General features: G+C 40.2%; 1 protein-coding gene across 4 annotated transcripts in view; it reads left to right on the top strand.

Annotated features, from left to right (window-relative positions):
- The window catches only part of LOC133420841 (RNA-binding protein with multiple splicing-like), a 47,565-nt gene that overhangs the window by 14,738 nt on the left and 6,119 nt on the right, over window positions 1-26,708 (top strand). Inside the window, exons 2-7 of one of the 4 annotated variants that reach the window (XR_009770637.1) lie at window positions 3,465-3,542; window positions 4,226-4,264; window positions 7,129-7,191; window positions 10,878-11,028; window positions 13,299-13,426; window positions 17,818-17,887. Coding sequence is in view for 1 of the 4 variants with exons in the window: in XM_061710698.1 (XP_061566682.1) it covers window positions 3,465-3,542; window positions 4,226-4,264; window positions 7,129-7,191; window positions 10,878-11,028; window positions 13,299-13,426; window positions 17,818-17,880 (522 nt within the window). In the remaining 3 variants the exon portion in view is untranslated. The remainder of the gene's footprint in view (window positions 1-3,464; window positions 3,543-4,225; window positions 4,265-7,128; window positions 7,192-10,877; window positions 11,029-13,298; window positions 13,427-17,817; window positions 17,888-26,708) is intronic. The other 3 variants (XM_061710698.1, XR_009770639.1, XR_009770638.1) reach the window with 3 other exon arrangements.

Genomic DNA, 26,708 nt, shown 5'->3' with positions numbered 1-26,708 from the left:
GAAAGAAAGAAAGATAGATATGAGCCTGAAAGAAAGAAAGAAATTAGCCAGAAAGAAAGAAAGAAAGAAAGAAAGAAAGAAAGAAAGAAAGAAAGAAAGAAAGAAAGAAAGAAAGAAAGAAAGAAAGAAAGAAAGAAAGAAAGAAAGAAAGAAAGAAAGAAATGAGCCTGAAAGAAAGAAAGAAAAAAGGATAAATTCCCATTGATACGTGTTTGTGTAACAAACATGGCGGATCTAAGTCATTACAGTTTTGCAGTACAGACTCATTTAATTGGTTTTTATTAATTAAATTTAATTGGTGAAGTTTAGTATTTAGTATCTTTTAGAGCAGTGATTTGGGGGCTCCAAAGACTGAATGTGGTGATAGATTTATAGTTACAAAGGGGGAGTTGAATTGGTATTTTCTTTATCGTCATTTTTATCGTTATCGGGATAAATGCCAGAAATTACGGTGATACATTTTTTAGTCCATACCGCCCATCCCTACTGCCCGGCTGCCCAACAAGAGACGGGACTTTAAGTGATCTGCGTAACCTCATGGGAGTATTTGAATTTGGGTTTGTTTACTTGAACTGGTCTGCAGCTTATAAACCGGTGGTGTCGTGTTGTGTGGTGTCAGAACGTGTGCTATGCATAACTGTTATAAATGCATTCAACCAGAACCAAACTCTGTACAGGATCCAAGCAAAATTAGCTGTTTGGGCCATATAGTAGAAGAGAATAATCACATAAAAAGCGCATCCGTCTCAGCTACAGTGTCGGAATAAAGTCAAACATTTTCACCCTCTGTTGCACAGGGAAATGGAGGAGTTTGATTTGACTAAAAGGTCCATTGTGGCTTTGTTTCAGTTGGATGTGATATATTATTTTCCTTTATGTCATAGGTATTGGCTGATTTTGTTCAACAAATGTATAAAGTTTAGTCATATAATCTGCCATGAGAGTAATGTATATGTTAAATTTAATATTTCCATCCACTCTGAAATATTGAGTTAGTCGTTTTCAATTTCTCAGCTTCTATCAACCCTCTGTAATGCATGCAAAATTGTTAGTATTGGCGAATCGAAGCTAAATGTACCGCATTAAGCCCGATCTGTGTGCAATGAAAGTAAACACACGTCACTTTAGAGCACTGAAACCTTTTCGTCTTTGGCCTTTGGAAAATAAGTTGCCTATTTCTTGAAGGAAGTTGATGTATTGTATTTAGGTAAATCTCTTTTTTCCCCCCTCTATATATTCATTAGGTTATCAATTTGAAATACACACAGAAAAATACATTTCACCACATATTAACACCAGACACATGATATCCCTCCTTCCCCCACAATGGTCATGTTCTGTTAACAGAACTATGGGATTTCTTGCTTGTGTTGTTCTCTCTCACTTTGGATAAAAGCGTCTGGTAAATGACAGTAGTATTAGTAGTAGTAGTAGTAGTAGTAGTAGTAGTAGTAGAAGTAGTAGAAGTAGTAGTAGTAGTAGTAGTAGTAGTAGTAGTAGAAGTAGTAGAAGTAGTAGTAGTAGTAGTAGAAGTAGTAGAAGTAGTAGTAGTAGTAGTAGTAGTAGTAGTAGTAGTAGAAGTAGTAGTAGTAGTAGTAGTAGTAGTAGAAGTAGTAGTAGTGGAGAATAATCACTTTACTGCTTATCATAGGAGTATCTTATTTAATGTTCCGGTGAAGGAAACGAGTTGACCAAGGACAGAAAAGGGTTTGGTCTCATAAAAACTGTCGGACCTCCTTCTGACTCTGTGCTAGTTTTAGAAAGATATAAAATCTTTTATCCAGGAATGGGGTGTTTTCTGGTGATCAACCCAGATACCTCGATAATCCTTTGTCTGGTTGATATTTGGTTTGCATTTTTGATATGTGGATTAACAAAAACAAAAAAACATTTTAAGTCTGTTCCAACGCTTTCACTAACTGGCGCCGTGAACCAACAGTAAAGCGTCATTTAATTTCAACTGTTAAAGGGATGAAAGCTTGTCGGAGACCTCATCTGAGTGGGACACTAACTCCTTCCCTATCAGATCTATTCCTTGAAAAAAAAAAAAACGTTTTAATCGACATGCAAGTTATTTAGCGTCTAATGCACTTGTGTTACACATCCCTCAGTTAATTTCCCACACATTTGAAACTTGTTTGCTCTCCTGCTCCTCTTGAGACGTAAGGCGTGGGTCATTTACGCAAGTTCTTCCGTTAGGTGTCTAGGTGTTGCACACTCTTTTGCTGCATCATACAAGTCATGTAACTCGGACAGACCCTCCCACCGACATTATCTGAGATTCTCTTCACGCATGCACTGATAGCAACCAATTAATTAAACATAAAAACACATCACACAAGGGTGACCCGACCAAAGTCACAGAAGAGGGTTGAACCTTTTTATTTTTTGTTTTCAAAATGTCTGACTGGTTTTTCATCTCCTACCCAGCCTCTAAACCTCTAAACAAGCCTTAAATCAAAGCATGGATGTTCACTCAATTAATAAAATATAATGTAGGCTTTTAGAGGGGTTTAGATTGTGCCCACATTTGTAGTCTTCATGCTAAACTAAGTGCTTCATGAAATTTCCACTGATTGTCTCTACTTTGTTCTTCAGTGTAAAACAAGAAACCGTAAAGGGCCGAAACAAAGATTTTGAAAAAAAATCCAGCTGCCCTGGTCACAGATGCATGCAGCTCTTCATCATGTAATGACCCGATAGTTTCCAAAGCAATGTTTCAAACGGCAGATGGTGTGTTAGTTCACCCCACCCACCTGTTCACAGCTGTCCTCGCCTCTGTTTTAAATGTCTTTATTTTTCCATCACTCAGGCAGTTACATTTCTGCGTTTACACTTTGTGTTTTGAAAATGGAAATATTTCATGCTTAAGAGGCAAGAAGTGCCGTGCACATTTTTTTATTTTCATTTAAAATTGAGCTTAATTGAAATTTTTTTTCTTTTTTCTCAAAGTTCGCCTGCAGTGTTCAGGGTGAATTGATTTTCTTCTTAACAAACTGCATAATAAGTCAGTATAATAACCCTTTAGTACTACTGAAGTACTACTTTTGTAATCTCCTCTGCGTTGCTCCTCAGTTGGTTCTTTTTGTCCGATGCAGCTAACACAGTCAGTACATTTTAATTCACCAGCAATTTCAGCTTAAGTTGCAAGGTGAAAAGTTCAAATGCAATGCAGAAGTTAGAACTTCAAGGGAAAATCGTCATAAAACACAGTCGGTTGTACATTTACACCAGGGAAAACACTACTGTAGAAAGGAATGTGCGTATATGCATGTTTGCAGAAGTTAAAGACACGTCTATCGCTATCAGTCTTTGACTGTAAAGCCAACCCAGGTAACAGTTTAACTCGCGTTCATTGTTCTCTTCCTCATAACCTCATCTGTAACTGTCAAAGAGGCAATGGAGCTATTTATACCAGCTGGAGGTTAATGAAAAATACATGATCTCTCTCTTGTCGTCTTCAGGTCCGAACACTATTTGTCAGTGGGTTACCACTGGATATCAAACCTCGGGAGCTCTACCTCCTCTTCAGACCATTTAAGGTATGTTTGTATTTTTTAAACTGATGGGCTGCTGCTATTCTTAGAAGCCTTTTTTTTTTCCTGCGGCCAGTGAGGACCTCCATTAATGGTGATGAAATAAACGGCAATGGAAACTCTCCCGCGAGATTCAAGTGTCTCTGTTCCTAAAGCCGAGGTTCAATCACATCTTGATCCACAGGAAACCTGTGTCTCATGGAAAAATGGCTTGAAGCCTGCAATACAAAAACAAAGCTTTTTTTTTTTTACCGCTTATTTCAGCAACTGCACTGTGTCACAGGTACAGAGAGTTCTAGTCCAGCTGGATACACGTGGATGCTTTTTGGACCGCCGCCCGAGAGTATTTAATGGTGCAACAAAGAGCAGAATCGTTTAAGTGCATAACAAATAATTGTTATGCATGTAATCCCCCACTTAGACAATGCTCATGGTATTCGCTCTGAGTAAATGGTTTATATCATGAGTTCTGAAGGCAGCAAGTCTTGATTATGCAGGTCAGACACAAACAATCTAGTCCATATGGCCTTCATAAGAGCACCGTGACCAATCAAACAACCGAACTCAGTCCACTTTGATGTTGCCATGCAAAAAGTATTTAAATTGCTCTACATCAATGTTGTATGCAGTATTCTCTTAAAAGAATGTTTTTGCAACTGCATAGTTTTGAAAGCTTTTGTCTGTTTCAGGGATACGAAGGCTCCTTGATAAAACTCACTTCAAAACAGGTATGTTAAATAACTCCGTGTGCTTTGTTCTCACACAAAGAACCCACTGACTGAAGCCACGTTGTTATTTTTTGCATTGCACACACACTCCTTCTCATCAACACCTTTCCATTTTCTTGTATCTTCTTTCCCCTCTTGGAGGTATCTGCTTGTTGACTACACGGGATTACCCCACCCTTTCTCCCTCCCCTTTTTTCAGGAAGTACCTTTTAATAAGAGGGGAAAAAGATTTACTGGAAGAAATGAAAACACACTGCATCGACTTGCCTTCGGCAGTGAGATAGTGATGTTGTAGTCACAGACGGTCTACTCTGGTGGGACATGTGAGGGTGTGAAAGAAGAAGAATTTCAAGGTGTCAAAGCGAGCTTTTTGACAAGAGCAGTACTGATGGTGGAGTTTTGCCTCCAGGGGTACAGGACTGAAAATGAGCTCAGCTGGCAAGCGTCCAAATCCACAGTTAGGAAATTTAGTGTCATCTCATTGTACTTATTACCACGTTACTCTGGGTCCCATGAAGAGGTGACATACTAATTACAATGATTTATACTGATTTGGATTGATTATACTCAGTAAAATACATTTTGAAACAAAAAAATAAATGTATGGAGCAGTGAGGAATCTGCAAAGAAAGATCTACATTTGCACTGACCTGAAGCTCCGAGATGTCAGAAACAAATCCCGGGGTATTTAGCAACTATTGCAGTGCATGTCCGGAAGGTTAAATTGCTTCAATCATACTGTTATACAGTTATTACTAATAATGTATTACTCATTGGCTTTTTTTTTGCTTTGCATCTCATTGTAATTAGATTTCTTTTCTTATATTAGTTATAAAACCCTCGGGTTATGAAATCCTGCAATGACTCCCCTCTTCAGCCAACACAAACCAGCTGCATGTTCCTGGATGGTACTTTTATTCCAATTTATGTGTTTTTCAAACACTGGGCACATTTTGTTGACTCAGAAATGATGGACTAAAGTACAGGGAGCTCCGAGGTCTGGTATCCTTCCCATTCACAGACGTTTCCCCCCGTGCACAAAATACCGAACTGATTGCAACTAGGCAGCGGTGGACAGGACTGCAACATCTGCATACATCGCATGGTTGGGTTCACCGATTGGTTGTATAGCTTCTCCAACTCTAGAGGTTCTGTGCTCGTTGATCCTGCCTGCTGGAAATATAAGTAAATTCTTTATATCGAAAAGGAAAACAATTAGGATGGCTGGCCAGGCAAATTGGAAACATCAGCTGCCGCCTAAATGAAGCCCCGCACTGAGCATTTGTGTTTATAAATGTAATTTGTAACTGTATTTGCAAAATCTGTACGAGGATTTAGCATCAGCCGTTGTTTATAAATGGTATTTGCAAAACATTTAATCTGTTAGTGATGCAAAAACTGTCCAAAACCGCTTTTATGCATAATCTTCCTGACTGCCGCTCAAGTTGCGTCTATACTTTTTATGTATTTCACTTTTTTTTTCTTTCTATCTCAGACCAAAGCAGACACGATGTTAACTCTATTTTTCCTTGACATTGACACGGTCACACTTTGCTACACCGGGCTACACAAGAGTTAGTGCTGCTCTTGAAGCGGTTTCTGCTGAATCTCTCAACCCTGGTCCCGGCCGAAGCGCTCGCTCTTGAACTGCCATCAGTTACCTTTTCACATAAATGCCATCTTCAACATGACAAACGTCACTTGATGCATGTGTTCAGTCAGGAGTCGTAAAGTACTGTCCAGGCGCCCTCAGGGTTTGTTTTCTTCCCAGCTAATGGCGATGGCTGCGGCGACGTAAATCAATTGATCTCCCGCTGCCTCACAGCCATCTCCATATATAGCTGCATCAAGATCTCAGACCCTTCTATTTATATTCCTTGTATGCTTCCTCTTCCTGACGTCTTCACTTAGTCCTGCTTTCTTCGTTTTTTGTGTGTTTTTCTTTTCTCTACCCCTCCTCCTCCTGCTCCTCCGCCTCTTCTCACTCCACTTATTCAAAATTCCCAGAACCCTCGACTGCTTTTCCAGATCACAGACAGCAGTGACCCCATGGGAGCGACTTGTTTAGAGACTCCCCATCCACAAAAACACACAACAAAATTGTGCAGTCTTTGTTCATCTCCGCAGTCGGAAACATGACAGCCACACCTGCACCTTTGCCTTTCCCGATTAGTCGCTGGCTGTTAGTGTTGCAGGTATTCTCTAGTCCTATTGCAAGGATATGAAAGAGAGGGTGACGCAGATGTGAACGGGAATACACTGCAAGGACAGTAATATTCCTGCCTTTTTGGGGAAGTCTTAAACTATTCCTGCCTAACGACTCACTTTCCTTCATTCTAATTCTAACCTTTTAATTTCCCTTCTCATTTGTCTTGTTTTTTTCTCGTCATATCTCTGCCCCCCCCACACACACACACACATATACACACACACCCCCTTCCTTCCCCTCCTCACTCACTCAAACTAACTCTTATGTGCACTTTCTCACTCTTGTAATGCCCGTATTTGGGCAAAGGGGAGCCGAATGATGAACTCTTTGTACAAAGTAAGCCATCAGCTTGCGTTTTCCCCCCTCTTTCTATCTTTCTCTCTGTTGCCAGTTTTATAAACAGGGGAAGAAAGAAAGAAGAAGAGGAGGAGGGGTTTGAATATGATAAAGCATAAAAATATATATATATATATAAAAAAAGAAATATATATATATATATATATCTATATATATATATATATATATATATATATATATATATATATATATATATATAAAAGAACAACATGTCTTTGCCACTCAGACAGAAATGCCAACTCAGTTTTCTGCCTTAAACCATGTTTCTTTCTTTTGTTCTGTCTTCTTGTCTCCCCAGCCGGTGGGGTTTGTCAGCTTTGACAGTCGATCAGAGGCAGAGGCTGCTAAGAATGCCTTGAACGTAAGTGTCATGCCCTCTCCGTGCTCCTCTCAAGCACTAACTCGGTGCAAGCATATCTTGTGATGGCTTTGAATCGCATCTCTCTGCCTGTAGTGAAAAAATGCATTTGATACCAGTGAAATCCAGACATTCCTGCATTTTCATATGGAAAAAAAAAAAGCGGAAAAGTTAGTGGGGGCAAATACATCATGCCTGCTTTGAGTATTGAATCATCCGATTGTTTCTTTTTAAGTAAATAAAGCCCTTTCATTTAAGCCTGGCCATGGATCCTGCAAGGCCAGGAGAAAATTAGCTCTTCTTTCCCATATAAATAGAAAATATTGATCTAGGGTTTAATTTTAATCTCACTTTCGTTGGACTGTAGCTCAGTGGAAAGCCTTGATGAGGCAGATTCTTATATAAAGGGTTTTATTCAGCTTTCTTGAACCAAAATCAGTAACGAACAGTGGCTCTCCCACCTTCATTTTCCCATTGTGTTTCTCTTGCCCCTTCATTTGCTCTATGACTTTTTGTTGATCACAGAAAAAAAGAGAGCTTTTCAACACTACTCTAAATTGGCTCCACGATAGTGGAGTCTGTCAGCTTTCAGATCTCCAGATATCAGCGTGAATCAAAGGCAGAGCAGGGAGAAGAGGAAAGGATCAAAAATTATCATCTTATTATGGGCCCACAACACTCACATTGTTTCAGTAGAATCTCTAAGTGTGCTGAGAATTGAAAAGTGCTCTTCTCTTTTTCGTTGTTGTTTTTCTTTGGAGGGGGGAAGCTCCCTCACGGGGGTCATATGGAAATAAGCTTGAGTTTTGCAAACATCTTTCTGCATATTGAAATACATAGAAGACTTTGAAAGCTGGAGAAGGGAGGCGGCTTTGTTTGCTCACATTTGGGTTTGGTTGTTTTTCCTCCGTTGTACAGCATTACTGTACAACAATAGCAGTCACCACCGCGGCAGCAGATGCAGAAGAAGCTGAGAAGCACTTCAAGGTGGATGTTCGACATAGTTCAAACAGTATCGCGCTCAGCCCTCATTATAGCCATGTAGCTTATTATACCCCTGCAGCCTCTACCGGCAGAAGCCGCGAGTGCACTGAGCCAAGGTTATCCTAGTTAATTCCCCCATCTTTCATGAGAAGAGTCATCCCTCGCTTGCTTCAGCTCAGCTTTGCCTGAGCCTGCAGGAACGAGCTGAAAAAGCCCATCCCCGCAGCTCCTCGATCTTTCTTTTTTTTTTTTTTTTTTTTTCTTTTTACAGCGGAGAACTTCACTCCTGACTGGTTTTCTGCTCGGCTGATCTGACCTTTGTGCTCCTCTGTGTCTTTTACGGATGACCGAATGAGCTTAATTGTAGAACGTTTATAGTCTCTGCTAAACTTCTGCTCTTGTCTGGTTGCTTTCAAGCAAAGTAAACAGACGGCAGCGTTCTTTCAGTATAAAAAAAAGCTTTTTGTGCCACATTCCCAATTTGTCCCAAGTGAGAGTAATTGAGAGGAAAAATGATTTGGAGTAGATCTAAGAGGAGAAAAAACATGACCAGTGGCATGACGGAGGGCTTTTTAGCAGTTGCATCCCAAGAATTTGCCCAAGTCTTCACCTCTCGCGTTCGTTTTTTTTGCTCACATCAAATGAGGGATATGATTTCATGATATAAAATTACAGTTTCAGAGCCCGGTAGAGAGCCTGGCAAGATACTTGGAGCTTATCTGCCTAGTATTGTTCTCTCGCCAGGTTTGTGTCAACAGGTTATGAATTTCAGCTGCATGTGTTGCTCGTCATCAGTTGCGCCGACCTAGAATAACACCGCGATCCACGGTGTCCCGCTCGCATCAGGCTTCAAAGCATAAACAAGATTTCAGCAGTAACTTTTCTCTGGAAATTCTGAAAGATGAAAACTATACAAAGTCATGATTTTCTAATGTCACCCCAGATCCCTCTGGATGCCTAATCAACGAAACCCAGAAGTAAAGACTCTTCTGATACCGCTGTGATCTAAATTAGTCTGCTTCAGCTCTGCACACAACACAAGACAGCACGCCCGTCACTTTCCTCTGTGTTATTTATCACACAACTATCATTTCCTGGGCAAAACTATACACTTCAGCTGTTTTAGGTGTTACCATCAGTGTCTAATTGTTAACATCATTAAGCATCATTATGTGGCGAACTTTCATCTCACTCAACAGAGACGCCTCCCAAGTTGTTCATTTTAAGCAACCTTCCAGGATAACCAGTCACCTGAGAACTGCATAAACAGCTTTTTTTTTGCAGTTTTCATATTTCAGCTGTGAGAAGAACCAACCTGCATATAAAAAAGGAAGAAAAAAAAGAAGAAAAACCTGGGACATGTGGAAGTTTTTAGCCACACAAACCGGGTTCAAACATCTATCAATATTGTGAGAATCTGCTGGAGCCGAAACCTTCTTTGAGAGGTTTTGAAAGTCCTCCACTACTAATGCACACATGTGAGGGAGTTGACTTTGCTGAACAGAGGTCAGATTTATAGGTGTTTGAAACGGTTTTGACTTTTATTTTGACAGTTTCTACAACATTTTGATGAAAATTTCTGCAGAGAGAACTTACGAGCCCGGCTTTTGAGCCTCTGCCAGTTTATACGTTTCTGTATCTTTCTTCATAACAGGTTGAAATAATTAGAAAATACACAGCTGTTTTTATAAGGATTACAAGTATGCATACACACTTAGATACTGGAAGAACGGGCGCATGGAGTAGTTTTATTCTAAACCAGGGGTCGGCAACCCAAAATGTTGAAAGAGCCATATTGAACCAAAAACACAAAAAACTAATTGTCTGGGGCGCAAAAAATGAAAAGTCTTGTATAAACCTTAGAATGAAGGCAACACATGCTGGATATATCTATATTAGTTATAACAAGGGGAAGATTTTTTTTCATTATGCACTTTGAGAAAAAAGTCAAATGGCGAGAAAAAAGTCGAAATGTCGAGAAAAAAAGTCAAAATTTCGAGAAAAAAGTCAATGTTGAGAAAAAAGTCGAAATGTTGAGAAAAAAGTCGAAATGTCAAGGAAATAGTCAACATTTCGTGAAAAAAGTAAAAATGTTGAGAAAAAAGTCGAAATTTCGAGAAAAGTCAAAATGTTGATATTAAAAAGGAAAGGAAAAAGGAAGGAAAAAAGAGAAAAAAAAAGTTAAAAAAAAAGTAAAAAAAAAAAAAAAATGGTCAAACATTTTTGAAAAAGCTCCAGGAGCCACTAGGGCGGCGCTAAAGAGCCACATGCGGCTCTAGAGCCTCGGGTTGCCGACCCCTGTTCTAAACAAACCAATAGTGAGTGAAATCCACAGATTATGCTCTTTAGAAACCTCGTGAAAAATAATATGTCCCATTATGCTTTAATTACGGCAGTCATTAGTTTATGGAGCTTTTTTAAGTCATCAGCAGAAATTTCAAATTGTAAAAAAAAAGAATCCTCTTAGTTCATGTAGCTCACTATCACAGTCTTGTACATAAAATTTACTTTGACATAAACTTTATTGCGCAATAACTCGTACCTTCACTGCTGAGAATTTGTTTTCATCCCATTTCTGGAGTAAACGCCCAAATACTCAACCTGAGCACGGTCCTCTTTTATGGTCTTTTCAGTTCTTAGGAATATCAATATGAGTTTCTGGGAAACAATATTTTTTCCTAACTGATCCTTCTGGTCGATCTCAGGGGGTCCGTTTTGATCCAGAGATTCCCCAAACTCTGCGTCTGGAGTTTGCTAAAGCCAACACCAAGATGGCCAAGAACAAGCTGGTTGGCACCCCGAACCCCCCGCCCTCCCAGCAGAGCCCCGGCCCGCAGTTCATCAGCAGAGACCCATGTGAGTACTCGGATCATCATGAGCGTGTCTTACTTTGTCCGTCTGTGCTGCCGCTTCCTTTGCTTATTTTAGAGTGGACAGCTGTTTCCCTTTATTTATTTTTTGTGTGTGCCATGAAAAGAGGTGTTTTGTCTTTTTTTTGTCTTGCAGTTGTGACTGTCCATGAAAAATGTAAAATGTAAATGTGCTTTCCTTTCTTTTTCTTTTTTTCTTTTTTTTGACTGTGTTTTGTTCTGTTTTGAAAAATGTTGTTTCCATGTAAACACGTGAATGCAATTTCTTTTTAAAGTGTTTTAAAAGAAATGACTCTAGTCCTTGTTTTATGGACAGCGTTTGCTTTAGATCTGTTCAATCTCATGCAGTTATACTGGTTCGTTTTGAGCTCTCTCACAAAAATACTCCCATCTCCTGGTCGATAAATCACTTATTAACGGTGCATGCTTATTCTTAATTGTGGCTCTGTTCAAACTGGACTCAAGGTCTCTGTGTGCCAGGGAAAGCTGCTTTGTGTCTTTTTTTTCTAGTTGGTTAAACATTTTTTTAAAAGGTTAAAGATTTTATAAGAATCAGCCATTGATAGTTAAACATACGACAGCTGTGGCGGCGCATTCCTCCTGAATGACCAAACTGCTCTTATCTCGGATCTTTTCTTTGCCAGAGAAAGGGTGGTACTCGGTGCCTCAGAGGGAAATGGAAGGAAACGATTAATGAAACCGTGACGTAATCACCAGGAGACAAATTGCTGTCATTTCCCGATAAGACATGTTTAAAATCAGCCAATTTTTTCTGATCATGCCTTGATAAACAGTCACCAGGAGACATGAAGAACACAAAGAAATTCTCCTCAAAACTGTATGTCTATCTGATGGTTTTGCTATGAGTTGTCTGAATTATTAGCTGTGCACTCCCTCTGCATCACACAGCACTGTCTCTCCACTCGTGCACTTTGTTTTTTTTTCCTCCAAGCACTTTGCACTCAGCCTAGTAAGTAAATCAACATGTCTGAGGTGGTTTCCTCTCATTTTCTCCTGAAATAGGGTCGTAACGGACTGTTCTCAGCTCCTGTTGCCACACCTGTAAAGCTTTCTGTTCTCACATTGGAAATGCTGTTAAGAGTTTGTAAAGATGCCACATTTAACACCGGGGACTTCAGTAGCTTTTAGAAATAACAGGCCTGTGAGACAATCAACTCAGTGCAGTTTATTTATATAGTGCCATTTCATCAGCAGCAAAATTAATATTAGGGCAACTTACTAAGAAAGCAAAAACATTTAATAGGCCCAGTTCATCATGCTTGTATGTATATAATGCCAAATCTTTAAAACAACCAACAGGTTGCATCACATCTTCTGTTTCAGCTCTTTTCCTTGCAATGAACGTGCAGAAATAGAGTCAAAACTCCTTTTACCGAAGAAACTTCCAACAGAACTAGGGAGGCCATGTTCCCTGACAGGATATGGTTTAGATATGCAAAACCAGGCTTCACATCAAAAATGCTGCAGACTAAATACATTATCTAGTAACTAGATCACAGTAGTTTATTAAACTAATTTAACTTTATGAGTTGCTGCGATTTCTGAAATACAGGCTGAGTTTTATGCTGAAAGTTTGAAATTCTGAATGGCAGTATGCAAAAGTCATTCTGAACAACTAGCTTAGGGCACGAACTTACATTAGCTTGTGATCAATGGGTGCTGCAGATTTTTCAGATGTCAGCTAAAATGCTGAAAGGAAGCTTTTATGGGAAGAGCTGTGACATCAGTGTAAAGGCTGATTCTTTGCTGCTGAACCCACTCCGTACAGTATGTTGTCGTAACCACATAAACTAATGTAGACAATTGATGATGTGCTTCTTCGCCTGTGAAACCATACTTAAATATAAATGAGAAAGTAAGTGAGTGGCTTGTTGTAGCTTTAATGAGATTATTGAAGTGTTTTTCATCTCCATGAATGTGCTCTTAGAAAGGCTATGATCACGATATATTGCTGAGGTAAACTACTTCCACCTGAGGAGTAATCTACAGCTTCACAGGCCTCTAGAGTCCAGTTGGAGACGTTCAGCTGTACCTGATAATGTCTGGACAAATTGTTTGGCCTTTGGGTTTTTGAAGAAAGTAAATAAGAGGAATCGACTTTAGACCATCCATACATCCCGCATTGCGCACCTTCACCAGCACCACCATCACCGCCACCTCCACCTGTCTCTCTGTGCACCCACCCATTCACTTGCCACTCTCCTCACTCCACTCCTCCTCTTCTTCTTTCCACAGATGAGCTCACAGTGCCTGCTCTATATCCCAGCAGCCCAGACGTGTGGGCGTCATACCCCCTGTACCCGGCGGAGCTGTCGCCGGCCCTTCCACCCGCTTTCACCTACCCCTCCTCGCTCCACGCTCAGGTAACCGGAGAAACCCCCCTCCTGTCCCCCATCACCACAAACACCACCACCACCACCACCACCACCGTCGTCGCCCCCCCCCCCCCTCACGTCACCTGTTCCTGAGCCTAATGCACAAACAACTGCTGTGGTCAGGCCGAACATCACTCTGCTCCCTCACACTGATGCACTCCAGCGCACACACAGCACCCAACCCTTCTGTCTTCTGCTGCATAAGTGCAGGCATGGTTCATTGTCTCTAGAAGTTAAACTTCAATTATCATTTCATGATCTTCCTCGCAGCCAGGTATGTTGATCTTTCCTTTTTCTAACTCGACACACATTAATCCCGAATGGTGGTTAATGAATGTATATCAAGGTGAAAAAATGCAGTTCTTTCAAATCATCAAAAAGCATATCTCCCTTTGCTGCCGGGCTTAAATATTGCTCAAGTTAGTTTAAAAATAGCAGCTGCCACTTTATAGCTCGAAACCATGATCTCCAAAGCGCCGCTCTGTGATGTTCATCTGTTATGCCTGCATCGTGAGAGCAACAATTTGACATAACTTGAATTTATACATTTAAATTAGTGAGTTTCATAAATATTTGACTCAAAAGTCCATCTTTTGAGACGTGCAGTCCTTTTTTTAGCCTTCCCTGGAGAGGAACCTGATCCCATGAACTTCCAGGAATAAAAATAAACTATAAATGATTACATTTCTTTAAAATGCATGGGGGGAGGGGGGGTTATTAAGCATTTTGAAAAAGAGTCTTTGGAAAGATTTTTGAACAGTATAAACAGATTAATTAATGCCAAGTGCCATTTGCTGTCACTTAAAATACATAAATTAATAAAAATAAGGGTCCCACAAACTAATGTATTCATATCAAGGATTTAGAAGTGAAACTCTAAACATATCATCACGTATGACTGATTGATTGATTCAGACTAAAAGTGTCCAGCATTCTCGATCACATCTTCTAGTTTGGATGAATCAATAAAAACAAATTCAGCTGCAAAGCCAAAAAAACTCGGGTTGCATGAAGGGTTGGCATCATCAGTTTTGCTGTCATCTGCCTCATTAAGGAAATCACTGTATTTCAGCTGAGTGTAATCCAGTTTATCTCGCTTTTCTAATCTGCACGGCTCCGCTGTGAGTTCACTTGAGTTTGTTATTGATCTCTGCAGTTTCTTCTCATGGAGCCAGCTCGGTACAGGCCGACCCGTAATCCTGCAATCTCACTGTTAATCTCCACATTTATGAATGTTTATTGATTCGTTTGCAGCCTACTATTCATCACTCACTATTCGCAGTACTTTAGACAAAGTACTTTTTGGGAAATCTGTTAGTGTATAGAATACATTTTCACATATAACAGCGGTAGGTTGGGTTTTACATCGACGCTAGACGAAGCCGATGATGTCAGACTTGCAAAAGAGTTCAAGCTGAATCCGTCTAGCTGGCGTTTCTCCATATGCATGAGATATGTGTGCGCACACTGGCACAAAGAGCCATCTACCACTAAAGGCGATCAATGTGCATATAATCAAGTCCTAAGATACATCCACTGGTCTGAAATGACTTTATAGATTCATGTTAACGTGAGCTCACCTTTGTGGCTCCCTGGTTCGTTTACAGCCGTCATCTTGTTCGGTAAATCTTCAAAGGAGGTTTCGGATTCCTCATTAACATCAGCTACTTTGTCTTTTCCTAAGTAATGGATCAGAGAAAAAACAATAAGCCCTCCAACATACTTTCAGATACATTGAAATAAAATCAGATTGTTGAGATTTCATTTGAAATATGATATCATGTGACAATAAACAGGCACGTTTTCACTGCAGTGTAATAATGAGCTATATACCACTTTAATCAGCTGCTAATAAAGAGAGTGTGTCATCTTTGGGATACAGCTAGTTGTTTTCCACTGTTTATACTCTCGAGGCTCAGCTGTACAGATTTGAGAGTGTCATCCGTGTTATTAGTTTGAGTTTTTTTGTCTTGACATTTAAATCATTATTTTTCTTCCAAAGGCTTTTAAAAACATTTTTTTTTGTCACAAATACAAATTGCTCAGGGAGAATACAATCCAATTGTAATACACACATGTCCTACCCAAACTTGTCACGATGCAAGTGTGTGTATATTAAGACTTTTGGGAGAATTATCAACAACAATATGAGAGGATCTAGATCGATGCTAACTGTGTAACCTATTCCCCAAATATCATTTTCCAGCAGTCTTCCAGGCATATCTGGATTCAAGTTGCAAGTTGCAGATCTTCATCTATCACAAACTACAGTTGATATGCAGGTGCATTTAGGCATGTTTAGGTTAACAGATATGCCTGATGAAACACTTTCATTGAAACAAAAGCATGTCGAAGACGGACGAAGACTGCATTATTCATGGCGGGGAAGAGGAAGATAATATAAAGTATAGAGGAAATTACATCATTGTGTAATGAAAGAAGCTATTGCATCTTAATGTAATCTTATCCTGGTTAGTATAGCAAAATGTCTTGAATGAAGGTGGAAAATGAGCTCTGTATCAAGAAAAGTAAAATAATGTTTCTTTTATTAAGAGTGCGAAAAATGTGAATAGTGATTTGGGTCTTAATAGCCTGCAGTTAGACCGGGGAGGTCACATCACTGATACCTCCAACACTCCCAGACTGCTGCAACATCCCTCGTCTTCTTTCCCTGTTTATAAAACGTGACTTTATTGTATTAGGTTGTGGTGGCTTTTTTTCTTTCTTTTTGTTGTAAATTGAATCCGAGGAGGTAAAGTTGTAATCTGTTTTGAGTTTGAGGCGTTCTTCATATAAGTTTTTGCTGGGAGACCATGCGTATCGCTCGTCTCCTTCGACTATTTGTTTAGCCAGATTTGTCTGTTTGGATTGAAGATTCCTTTTCTTATTGGCTGAATAAGATATGATCTGGCCCGTTGTTCAGTTGAAATTGAAACCACGGGGGCAATATTAATTTCTGAGAGTAAGGAAATTCGTTCTGACAAACCTTTTATGGATTCTTGCAGTAAAAAGGAATTAAGCCCCCATGTCTCCTGCGAGGTCCCACGTCAAGCAAACTTGTTTTGATCATAACCAATGCTTAGAGGTCTGAGGTTTATTGCATCATGAGGAGGGAGTTGGGTTTTTTTATCATTAAAAAATATAAGTCCGCTTGAAGCATGATGTACAAGAGAGAAAAGCATGTTTATGGATGTCAAAAAAGACCGTATATGGGTCAATGACGAATAAGGATTTTCAACAGGTCAATTTTAAACTAATAAAAAAAAGAATATCTATTGCAGTAGTTCAAACATTAACAATGTTGGGTACACATAAATTCATATAAAACTTTTAAATTAAGTGAATTCAGAGTTTTTTGTCAAGATGAATTGGCACTAGCCTTAAAAAAAGTCATGTGGTGCAACCGTGATTCATATTAAAATAAATTCATTTCCTTAACATCTTGACATCTTTTTTTTTTTTACAAGTTTTCAGTATTATACAAAAATGGTTATTTTAATGGTCGCGTCACATGATATTTCATAAAATGGACATCAGTCAAACTTTGTTTGTATATTATGATGGAAATATGAATATAAATGTGTATAAATCTTATACATTACAAGACATTTTGGAAATCATGCAAGATAGGGCAGAAGATTGATTTAAAAACATTTAGAGTGATTTCAAATAAGTTTTCAAAACAAGAGTCCTGGTCGGACGGTCGCACCACATGACATTTTGACGCTTAAAACAACAACAAAATCCCAAATAACTAGTATTTTTTGTAAAATTCAAGTGAGTCCATATGTGGGACAGGTTGGTCGTATATATGCTATTTTCTTATCCATTTAAACCTTTTTTGAATTGAAAAAAAATCTGTTTTTCGGAAAATATAGGCGTCACGTCATTGACCCATATAGGAAGCAGATCTATGCACTTAGAATCAGAATCAGAATCAGAATCAGCTTTATTGGCCAGGTTCAAACATTGTCCAACAAGGAATTTGAATCCGGTAATTTCGCTCTTTGGTATTAAAAATAAACAATAAACAAATGTGGTATTTCTATGTACAGTATAAACATTTTAAAGGTGCAGCAGTTTGAGGTACTTTAGTTTTAATTACTATACAGAAAAAGAAACTCTCACCCAAACAGGAATGACTGAATAAGTCGACACAATCAGGTGCAGTTAAGTATTATAAAGTTTGCGCATGACTTTAATACGGTACCCATTTGGTTCAAGCATAGAATTGCAGGGTATAAAGGATCCATTCTTGCTAATCTGTACGGCAACAGCTTTAGTCCTGGCCTGTAAGGAAGAGGAAGATCTTCCCCACGTCACTGTTTCCCACAACTGAAGTTCACGTGACGCTAATGTGAGAATATGTGTGTGTCTAGATTCGTTGGCTCCCGCCTGCAGATGGAACTCCTCAGGGATGGAAGTCCAGGCAGTTCTGCTGAAGTATGTGTAAGTAACGGCATTTACGCACAAACACAAATACCCTTGTATCAGAGAAGTATACATTTGCTGTGGCGTGAAACTACTTTCCCTAAATGTTATGACACTTTGCATAAACAGGAGCAGAGGTTTTCCTAAACATTTGTCCAGAATATTACAGGGAATGTCGCTGCACGTGCGTCAACTAAGTGGCCTCTCTTTGCTCTTAGACCGCACATGAAAAGCTTCCATCCAGCTGACTCCCAAACTAACAAGCTAATTAGTCTCATATCTGCTGGTCGACTTCAAACAATTAACAATCAACCAGTCAGAGGTAAAACTGGGAGCGCAAAGCCCCAGTGGGTCAGTGAAACCACAGCCACTCCTAACGCTTCATCATGAGAGATAAAAGGTGCCATCTGAAGGGGAACTCCATTATTTTTTCCCTGCTCGGGTCACATGCTGCAGAGGGTCAGCTTTTTCCGCTTTGATGTTGCAGTTGATCCGAGGCATCAAAAGCAACGGCTGAAACAGAATTTACAATGAGACTCAATGCCGACAGATTGATAAAGGAGACCAAGTTGAGCTCAGCAAATATGACTAAAATGCTAATACAAGCTGCTTTGAATTGCAGCACTGATACAGCTACTGGTAAAAATGCACTCAGTGTATTCACCAAAGTACAGCGTTGAAGGAGTTTTTAGACACTTTAGTATTTCTCTGGTGTATTGCTTTTTATGGCAGATCCACTGCCGACACAGTTTTCTTTAATTATTTGACAACTAATATTCAGTAATTAAATCGTAGTTATTTTTAACTTACAGATCTTTGAGAGGGACTGGGTGGCTGCCACTCCAATGTGATTGGTGGACTAAAAAAAAGTCAGACTTTGCCACGTCTTCTCTGCTGGTGTTTGTGATTTTCATGAACAGAGTTTGAAGGCATCGTTGGAGAGAAGAGGCTGTCTTAGCCTGGGATCAAATGATGCTTTTTGATGATGGTGTTGAAGATGATTATCTTTTGGACGGCCTTTAATGTTTATTTGACTGTGCAGCTGGAATGCAGATCAGCATTTCCAAGTCTGTGACCTTAGTTCTCTCCAAGTAAAAGACTGCATGCTCCCCTCAGGTGAAGATGGAGAGTTCATTTCAATTAGACAAGTTCAAGTATCTTTGAGTCCTTAGGAAATAAGGAAAAGGGACCTGAGGTTGGCTGCAACCTCTGGGGTATTGCTCTGACTGCGCCATGCTCAAATGCTGAAGAGGAAGCAGAGGAATAAGGCAAACGTTTCTTATTCACCAGTTGGTCTAAAGCCGTACCCTAATCTACTGAAAGGCACTGACAGTGTGTTGTGCAAAGATCACACGATACCAAATAGAGGCTGCTAAGTGATTAAAAAAATAACTTAATTTGCTTGGTTACACACTGCTGTCCTTATGCGCCATCCTCGAGACCAAACAGGTCACAAGAGGCTTTGGATGATGCTGACTCAGGCTTAAGGGTTAAAGCTAAAGGCACAAAGCTAAGAGGACTTCAGTTATCTGTGTACATACAGTACATAAAAATGACTTGTAGAGCTTGAACTGTAGTTAATTGTGCTCAGTCCTGATTTTGCACGTTTTTTTTTCTCCACTGTTGTTAGCAATAACATTGGAGGTTTTCAATAATGACATAATTGAAGTTAATACAGAAAAAAAGCTGAAATGGACCCTTCTTCATATGACCTGAGATCAGCTGAGAAGTTTGCAAACCCAGGACCACTGCAGAGAAGACCCACTGCTCATCTAGGGTGTAGTTTGAGCGACTGATAAAGACGTTCCCCTGGACTTCGAAGGTCTACTGGGCATCATCACCTGGCCAGATAGCTGACTCTCTGTGCTCGCTTGATGGATTATATCTCCCAGATGGCCTGGGTGTATCTCCAGATCCCCAAGGAGGAGCTGGATGAGATTGCTGAATGCAGAACATCCTCAATGTCTCTACTCACACTGCAAACACTCAAAATCTTAACAAGAATATTTGTCTTATTTCTGGTTAAAATGTCTCATTTTTAGTTTAAAAAAGAATCTCATTACACTCTAAACAAGACTCATCACTGGAAAAAACAATTTTTACCTGTTTTAAGTAGAGATGCACCGATCGATCGGCCCCCGATCGGGATCGGGCCGATAATGGCCCTATCGGCTTTGATCGGAGATCGGAAAATAATAGTTCAGAGCGGCCGATCTGATGACGTTAACAACAACAAACGCCGCCCGCGCGGGCATTCCCGCATCTCAGACCGAGCGGTCCTGAGGGAGCATGACCGGCCTCGCCGGTGCGGGAGTTTTACAATGTCTGAAAAGGACAACAAATTTGCAGTTTGCAAAGTGTGTCCAAAGGAGATACCATGAGGAAGAATGTTACAAAAGAATTTCAACACAACGAAGCTGATAAGACATTTGAAAGTTCTTCACACGGTGTATTATTGAGTTTTCAAAGTTGGCTGCAGCAGAAAAAAGGGAGAGAAAAAAAAGGAGCGCGCAATAACGCGCTCAGCTGCAACACCTGTAACAGAGACTTATAAACGACAGGAAGAAAAATAAAGAACTACATCGTAAGGTAATGAATTCATATGCTTTGCTCATCAACCGCTTTCAGTTGTAGAAGAGATCGGGTTTAAACACGTTTGGAGCTTGGATCCGCGGTGCGCGCTGCTGCGTCGTAATTATTTCACTGATGAAATCCCGTCGGAGTTTTACCAGACTATATAGGCCTACAGTCCAAAGCCTCATGCAGGACGACAGTCGTGTCGGTCGCTTCACGAGTGACATGTGGAGCTCTAGTGTGAAGAGTTTTGCTTCACTCACAAGAGTTTCCTCACATGCGGCTGATGCTACCGCTAGAGCTTTCACAAAGCTCAATAATTCATAATTCATTTTTATTTTAAGATTTAATTCCTCTTTCCACAGGAAAACTAAGGTTTATAGTTTACAACTTGTGTCAACTTTTACAGAGTGACATGTCTGCTGTTGTCTGTGTTGGTCACATGTACATAATTATTACCACAGGAAAGCTGAAGCCACTAAACTACACTTACTCTTTGTAAGCCGAGTTTACACATAATCCCCTAATTTTTATACCTAATAATACAATGTCAGTGTCGTGTATATGAGACAACAATATTGGCGAATTTATGGATTTCACGCTGTGATCGGTGATCGGCAAAATCGGGATCGGCCGATACTGGTTTTCGAGATCGGTGATCAGGTGATCGGCCCTCAAAATCCTGATCGGTGCATCTCTAGTTTTAAGTAGATTTTCACTTAAAATAAGTGGAAAAATCTGCCAGTGGAACAAGATTTTTTTGCTTGTAATGAGAAGATAAATCTTGTCCCACTGGCAGATTTTTCTACTTATTTCAAGGGAAAATTTACTTGAAACAGGTGAAAATTGTCAAATAACAAGTTATATTTCTGGTAATGACTCTTGTTTTTAGTGTAATGAGATTTTAGACATTTTAACTAGAAATAAGGCAAATATTCCTGGTAAGATTTTGAGTTTGTGCAGTGCACCCCTGCTGCCGTCTCAACGTCCGCAGTAAAATCCAGCTGTGGTTTAAGGAGCAGAGTTACTCATGACACTCAGAGAGGCTGGTCCGAGCAAAATGCTGAACCCCAAGTAAATATGGAAGCTCTCTGTTTGTTTATGTGTGTGAATAAGGAGATTCATAAAAGACTGAATATAGCTCAACTGAAAGTGACATCTGTGCTTATCATTTACTATTTAGTTTAGCAAATTCATGGAGTCCAACCACTAGTGTCTGAACTGAAGTCTGATATAGTCTAATAATACTTTTGAAATTCCACTTCAGGCTGATGCTTCAATCAACCAGTCCATCAATCATTTTATTTGTATAGAGCTTTTCATACAACTTGTCGACCAAGGGTTTTACATAACTAAAACAAAAGCACAATTGAAAAAAAACCAAACCTCTCAGCCTCGACCACCACATCACGACCACCACGTTTTCATGATCGCACACAATAAAACTAGACACATGTAGACACATATCAAAAATATTAAAAACAGCAAAAATGGAGGAAATCTTTAAAACAAAAAAAAATCAACCTGATGAACAACCTAACTAAATGAATAAATGCATTTAAAATAAATATATTCATCAAATTAATAAAAGTATAAAATGCGGGTGGAGTTAAGATAACATTAATATGCATACATTTATGCACACGTGCATATATGTATATATAAATATTGTTAAATCATACATTAAGAATTGTAAAAACTTAATTAAAAACTAAATTAAAAAGGTGCGTCTTGAGTTGCCTTTTGAAGTCGTCCAGACTTTCAGCTGTTCTCAGGCCCTCTGGTAGATTGTTCCACAAACGTGGGCCGTGATAGTAAAAGGCTTTACCTTATGTTTTTGTTTTTACTCTAGGAACAGTTAAACATTTTCCACCAGAAGACCTTGAAATCCGAGAAGGGTCATAAAATGTAAGCAACTCTGACAGATGAGGAGGACAAAATCTATTAAGAATCAATTCTGAAAGAAACAGGTTGCCAGTGCAAAGACTTAAAAATGTGTGTAATATGCACTCTTTTTCTTGTCTTGAATTTTGGAATAACTGTAATTGAGAAATATTTTTCTTAGTAAGATCAGAAAAAAGAGAATTACAATAATCCAGTCCATGTAATCCATGTACTAAAAGCATGAACCACAGTCTCTGTGTTGGCGAGAGAGAGAAACGGTTTGACTCTGGAGATGGTTTTTCAAGTGATAAGATGGATTCTTGCTGGCAGTTTTGATGTGGGCATCAAAACTCACTTTTAATTAAATATTTAGCCAGATGTCAAATGTGCCATTCGTACAATTTGGAAAAAAAAAATTGGACAAAGTTCTTTGTAGAGCTAAAGTGAGCTGCAGTTTTTAAAGCTCTTGTATTTTCTTTGGCGTTATTGCTGTGACTGACTCTTGCTCATGGCCAGTTCGTCAATTGTTAATGTGAACTATTGATTGCATTAATGTTAAGTAAAGGATATTGATGTTCTCTCCTTGTGCCACTAATGATTAGTTGATTTTTGTCCCGATTCTTGACAATACCCCCCACACACCTTTTTGCATTTTAGCGGTAACTCATTAACATAAGTCGTGACTCTTCTTTCCAAAATTTGATCCGAAAAAAAGTGTTGCTAGAACATAACTGTCTCGTATGTAAACGGCAAAGCCTGATGCTGTCAACACCAGCTTGCAATTGCCTCAATAAAACCTGAACACTGTCGTAATTGAACAGCTGATATTAGAACCTATTTGTCACTTTGTCAAAGCCTGACATGATGAAATACATTTTTTAATTTAACCCCCCCTCCCTTATTTTTTTGGCAATTCCACCAAAGTGTACATGGGAGAATTGTAAAAAGAGATGGGACACAGAAGATGGAAGATGGGATCCAGAAGGTCATAAATGTGGAATATGCACCCAGAACTACTGAAGTACCTGCGTATTATGGGACGAGCTGCGTTTATGAGTTTTATTAAAAATTGATTCACGTGGGGTTTTATTTAAAGTAAATTAGAGTTGAATTATTTTACTGGAGCTGCAGACGGTAAACGCAGCACTCACTCGGCTCCTAATGAGTACTTAAATAAGTACATGAGTCAGCCGTAACCTTGCGTGAGCTACCCAGCGTGTGCTGCACTCTCGGGTTCAGACCAACCCTACGCTGTTGTTCTTGCAGAAAAACAAAACCACAAAGCACAACAAATCCCCTGCTCGCTTCTGCATCTTTGTTGGCTTGACTGTGTGTACGTGTGCGTGCGGCCGTGTTATGCGCGTGTGTGCGTGTACGCGCGGCGCCAGTCACCCTGTCACCCTCCCTTTAGTGTCTCGGGACAGGAAGAGACATGTCCTCCCAGTCCCTGGGGGAGTCGGCGGGGAGTTGGTGCGAGCACGGAGGCTGGCATTCATCAAGCTGTTGATTGGTGCTAGTCCTCCACCGTCCCCTTCTATTCCTGGGTCTGTTTCTGAAATCTACTGAAATATACCGCATGAGGAACGGAGGGAAGAGAGCTCTTGGGATGACCTGAAGTCGGGGGATTAAACTCTATCAGGGGGGTAAAGGAGGAAGGGAGTGGAGTAGGGAGGGGCTTGAAGGAAATAATTACTCCTATCAAACCAGGAGGAAGTTGTTTGGCTGGTCACGCTGCCCCTGTGGATATTAACCCTTCAATAAAACAACAATTTCCCCACATCCGGCTCACAGTGGAGGGTGAGGTAAAGCCAAGACATCCAGTCAGACTGCTGTGATAATTACAGACAAATACGCCAGTAGCACACTTAACTTGTACAACAGAGAGCCTCCCACAGGCAACCGCTTAGCATGGAAACAAAACAAAAGGTTCAATTTATCCAAATGAGACCAAATTAAAACCCTTCCTTGTGTATTTGTTCATGCTGATATTTTTCTTTATAGGGGAGTTTTAATGATGCTCTTAATGCAGACTAATCTCTCTTTAATATCATCACGTGTTTCCAGAGACTGTCCCTTTAACTCTGGAAAACCCACAGACGTCACTGTGGGCACTTTTCTTTGCAGCTGCTTTCCACTCAATTAGCGCCCAGAAACTGTTTCTGCAATTGTTTTTAACATTCGCCAACACTTCTTCAGGATGGACAAAATCTCAGATGAACTTATCAGCAAAGTAAACTTTGTGTGAAGTAGGAATGGGCGATATTTTACCGTTCACGATAAACCGGCAAAAAAATTCCCCCGGTAAGAATTTGTCATCTCCTGGTAAAAACGATAAATTCCCGTTGATGACGTTTTTGTGTGAAGCTGATTTATGGTTCTGCGTTAAATCGACGCTCAACGTACATGAAGGAAGGAAGGAAGGAAGGAAGGAAGGAAGGAAGGAAGGAAGGAAGGAAGGAAGGAAGGAAGGAAGGAAGGAAGGAAGGAAGGAAGGAAGGAAGGAAGGAAGGAAGGAAGGAAGGAAGGAAGGAAGGAAGGAAGGAAGGAAGGAAGGAAGGAAGGAAGGAAGGAAGAAAGAAAGAAATGAACTAGAAAGAAAGAAAGAAATGAACTAGAAAGAAAAAAGGATAAATTCCCGTTGATACGTTTTTGTGTAACAAACATGGCGGATCTGAGAGCGAGATAGATTTATAGTTAAAAAGATGGAGTTGAATTGGTATTTTTTTTATCGTCATTTTTATCGTTATCGGGATAAATGCCAGAAATTATCGTGATACATTTTTTAGTCCATATCGCCCATCTCTAGTATGAAGTCATGTTGCATTTATTCTTGCTTAACACAGTCCAACAGAGGTGGGACAATATGGCTCAATAAAACCACTTAAGCATGAATCACTGAAATAGGGCTTAAGAATTTCTTTGGTATAATATTTACAGTGGGAAATTTCACAAACAAATGTAGTTTACACAAAGGCTAAATATCTGCAATGCAAAGATGCAATTAGTTCCATCAACTGTAAATCATTTTGCCTCAGTGACCTTGTTGCCACAGTAAAGCAGACGAATGCTCGTGTTTCACAGTATCTGCACCTTGAAGTCTCCCCAAAGACCCCCCGCTGAGTTACCCGCCCTTCTTTACATGCTGCAGCTCTGCAAACAAGTCCTGGTGTATTTGGGCTCCGTCGTGTCTCTTCCATGGAATGAGTCAAGTCAACAAGTTAGTTACTTGTTGTTTGGAGGCAGGCTGTTACAAAAGTACACTTTATTTATGCAATACAATCCAGTGAGTGAGGACAAAAATAAGAGGAATAAACTCGGGCCGAGGCTGCACAACGTAGAATGTTTATTACACCGCTGTTGAAAAGTTTGTGCTCTACTGAGGAGGCACTCAATAAAAAGCAGCGTTACAAATGTTGCAAATGATGAAGACCGACTTGTTTTTTTGTGGAGTTCAAAGGTGCTTACAGTTTCACGGTCCGGGGAGGTTTGTGGTTGTTCAGTCGTTGCCGTGGTATCATCCCGCCTCTCGTAGGAAGTCCCAGTTTGATCACTTAATCTACAGCTGTGCCAGTTCATGCAAGTTTAAATGAGTACCTGACATTTTCTACCATAATTTAAGGTTATGTTGTTGCAATTCCCCCAGGATGCAGAGCCCCATCATTCATCTGAACATTTGTAAGCTACATTTTATTTGACTTTCAAGCTGCACCGATGAGTAGGATCCAAAGACAACGTAATAGTGGACATTAATGTCTAGTGAACTGCAGGAAAGGTAATCCGGATTTTCCACCTGACAAGACATGGGGAGGTGTGGGTGTGAAGCTCCATCATGCTTTCTTGAGTGTGTGTGTGTGTGCGTGTGTGTGTGTGTGTGTGTGTGTGTGTGTGTGTGTGTGTGTGTGCGTGTGCGTGTGCGTGTGCGTGTGCGTGTGCGTGTGCGTGTGCGTGTGCGTGTGCGTGTGCGTGTGCGTGTGCGTGTGCGCGTGCGCGTGCGCGTGCGCGTGTGCTGTCTGGCTGCCTGCCCTTTTTTCGGCCAATAGCCTGACAAAACTAGTGGTTCCTCTCCACTGCTGGTCAAACCAGCACTGCAGCAGAGTTGAGGGCCAGCTGGGGCCCTTTCTAATAAGGATGTGGGACTCTTTTTCTCCCACCCCCTGCTGACAGACAGACACACACACGCAGGTTTATAGTATAGCTGTGTCTCAGGAGCGGGAAGCGTGTCAGCAGCTGCATTCATCCCCACCCAGCTCCAGCAGACATCGCTGGTATGTGAGAAACACAGCCAGGGTCTAAAGGCTTTTCCTCGCATTAAAGGGGCTTCAGACGGGGGTCTCTTTCAGGACCAGGTAGAGATCAGGAGGGAACACTCTGGTGCGGTCGC

This window comes from Cololabis saira, chromosome 20, assembly GCF_033807715.1.
Source record: "Cololabis saira isolate AMF1-May2022 chromosome 20, fColSai1.1, whole genome shotgun sequence".
Classification (NCBI taxonomy): domain Eukaryota; kingdom Metazoa; phylum Chordata; class Actinopteri; order Beloniformes; family Belonidae; genus Cololabis; species Cololabis saira.
This window is presented reverse-complemented; position numbering and strand designations above follow the sequence as displayed.